General features: G+C 48.9%; 2 protein-coding genes across 2 annotated transcripts in view; both read right to left on the bottom strand.

Moving 5' to 3' along the window:
• The window catches only part of LOC127750166 (acetylcholine receptor subunit alpha-like 1), a gene marked incomplete at its 3' end in the record, with an annotated part of 4,921 nt that extends 4,450 nt beyond the window's left edge, over positions 1 to 471 (bottom strand). The window contains 1 exon segment of the mRNA XM_052270986.1: positions 452 to 471. Within this exon segment, the coding sequence (XP_052126946.1) occupies positions 452 to 471 (20 nt within the window).
• LOC113214515 (acetylcholine receptor subunit alpha-like 1) overlaps positions 1 to 2,633 on the bottom strand; it is a gene marked incomplete at its 3' end in the record, with an annotated part of 208,277 nt that overhangs the window by 26,125 nt on the left and 179,519 nt on the right.

The following is a 2,633-nucleotide window of genomic DNA, read 5'->3' as shown; positions in this document are numbered from 1 at the left end:
GGGACGGGTCGGGGGCGGGCCGGCAGGGCGCCAGGCACTTGAGTGGGATCAATGGCGCAGTGATGGCGTGGGGCCGTCACGCCGTAACAGGTGCAAGCCAGACAATCGGCGACAACAGCGAATAAATCGCCCTTGTCAGCGGCGGCCCGGCGCCAGGCGGCGCGTCAAAGGGACAAATGTTGTGAAGGGGCGCGTCACCTCGTGCAGTAATCACTCTGTCGAGGAAAGCGGAGGCGTGTAGTTTGGTTGGAACCAACTTGCAGCGTCCTGCCCGCATGCCTATAGGAAATTCTTCCGTACTCGATTGGCATCGGCACTCCATAACGAGATTTAGGGAAACAGCAGGTGCGATACCCCATTGCAGATACGTAACCCCCGGAAAGAAAATTAGTGGCACACTAAAAAGAATGCTAAACCATTGAAAATGTGGAACTACCAGATAAAGACTTACAATGGTCCCTTGTAGCACATATCGTTCTTAAAACGTTTACAGAACCTTCAGAGAACCAAAAGAATGTTCTTAGAACGTTGTCTGAATGTTTAGTGCTACAAGGGGTTTAATACACATTGCTATGCACTCGTAAGTGTCCAACTCGATAGTTCCAGCTGCACGCACTTTCTTGACTTGAAAGAATTCAAATTGGAAAGACTGCAACGGGACAGTTTGCACAACTAACAATCAACTTGCACCTATATGCAACTTAACCCACACTAACTGGATTTGTTCAAAAGATATGTATCTTTTATTTGAATGCATTAAATCAAGAATGAAAGCGATCCATTTTTTGCACACAGCTCTTTGTTGATTTAAACACGCATTTGAGCACTTTGAAGTTAAGAATTTTTACACACGCATTTGTCCGAAACGAAACATAGGTTTAACTTAGCATATTTAGCGAGCAGTGGTTAAAATGTGTTGAGACACTTGCAAGTGTTTAAAACTTGGCAGTTGTACACACCAAAGTATTCACGGTCTTTTAATCAGTGCAAATACCGCGTCATTATTTGTTTTCCGTGAGGGTGTGTATGGGGGACGTAAATAGAGTCAAGGTGGTCGTTAGTAGCGCACTTCGTCGAAAAGAGCGCATGCTGTCGCCAAACAAATGTTCGTTTGATGCCGCACCGCGTCCCATCGACCGCGTCCCCGTCGTCGCCGCTGCCGGGTCGGTCAGGGCCAGGGCGCTATTTAACTTTGCCGGGAACAAATACGGAGTTCTCCGCGCATTGCAAGGGGCGGGACGCATTGGACCTGCACCGAAAAGTGTGTAAAAGGAACACACTTGTTGGCGTGTAAATGCCTATTTAACACGTTGAGTGCGTCGTGACCCACACCGTGGGTCACAGCATTATGTCCCACAGGGCGACGTGACCCACACGGTGGGCCCCAATGTATGGCGTTTAGAAAAACCTTCGGCTCCTGGGACATCCTTCTTTTTTTGGCGCCGCACTCAACGTGTTAAACAGGAAGTAAATGGTGGGGGTGTAAATTATTTTTCTTTGATAACTCGCACGCTTGTTCCTCGTGTTATAGACATGGCGTTCACAGATCTGCAAGTGTGTGACATTCACACACTTTGCGTTTCTGATTTGCAGTGAGCTGCGTGACGTCCCTGCCGGATCTCGAATCAGCGGGCAGCTGCCAAAATCGCTAGTTGCATAGTTTATACTTGTATAGCTATAGGGGCTGGTCGGCTGGAGGGCGGCCCGGCTGGTTAGCTGGTTGGCTGCCTGGCCGCTCGCTGCCACGCCTGGCTTAGCGTCCATTATTTCATTAAGTCGAGAGCTTCCCCTGCACTGTGCTACTTCAACCAAGAAAAAGTCAGAATGAGGGGGAAAAAAACTGATTTATTGCTGAAGCAGATCTTGGCTAGCCGGACTAAGGCAATTAAGGTTTTAATCCGACGTTTTATTATAATGATTCCCCCTCTTCCTCGAGCCCCGTTCGGCCCAGACGTCTTTCTCTCTCTCCCCCTTTCCCTTCAACCCTTTATCATGGCATTCAAGCGTCTAATTCTGTTAACGTTTCCAAATCGATTTCTTTCCTGGTAAATAACACGGGAGACGAAGAAGTACGACGTCGGTGAACAATTAATAACAAAAGTCGGTTCTAAATGTGCCAAGGTCAGGGAAAACATGTTGTATTAACGACGCACGCGGGATTTTCCATATCCTTGCACCAAAAACAAGAGGTTTCTTGTAAATATTCTTGGAACAAGTCGATTTCCTAACATAGGTCGAGGAAAATGACTTGTTCAAGGATATTTTTTTGATTCAAAAACCTTGTTTTGGGAGTAACCAGGTCGCTCTTTCGGCAATACGGGTCATGTGCTCGACCTCGTTCATGTCCGAGGTCGTAACGACCAGGGCCGTGGGGCGGGACAAGGCCGCGAGCAAACCTGCGTGCAAGGTCGTGAACGACCGAGTGCAAGGCCGCCAAACGTGGCCTGGTTGGGATCGCGGCCTGCGAATTTGCATCCCGTCGCCGAAGCACGGGCCAATCCCAAGAGTGTGTTGTAAGCGCCCGAAACTAATCAAGCCTCAAAGTTGTTGGACTCTGCCAAAAAGTTTGAAGTGGCGGGGCTTAGCACTGCGAGTCGTTATGAATGGGCGAGGCTGTATGTGGGGGGAGGGGG

This window comes from Frankliniella occidentalis, unplaced genomic scaffold (assembly GCF_000697945.3).
Source record: "Frankliniella occidentalis isolate FOCC.00 unplaced genomic scaffold, Focc_3.1 Scaffold145, whole genome shotgun sequence".
NCBI lineage: Eukaryota > Metazoa > Arthropoda > Insecta > Thysanoptera > Thripidae > Frankliniella > Frankliniella occidentalis.
The sequence above is the reverse complement of the archived record's forward strand: the minus strand, read 5'-3'. Positions and strand labels throughout refer to the sequence as shown.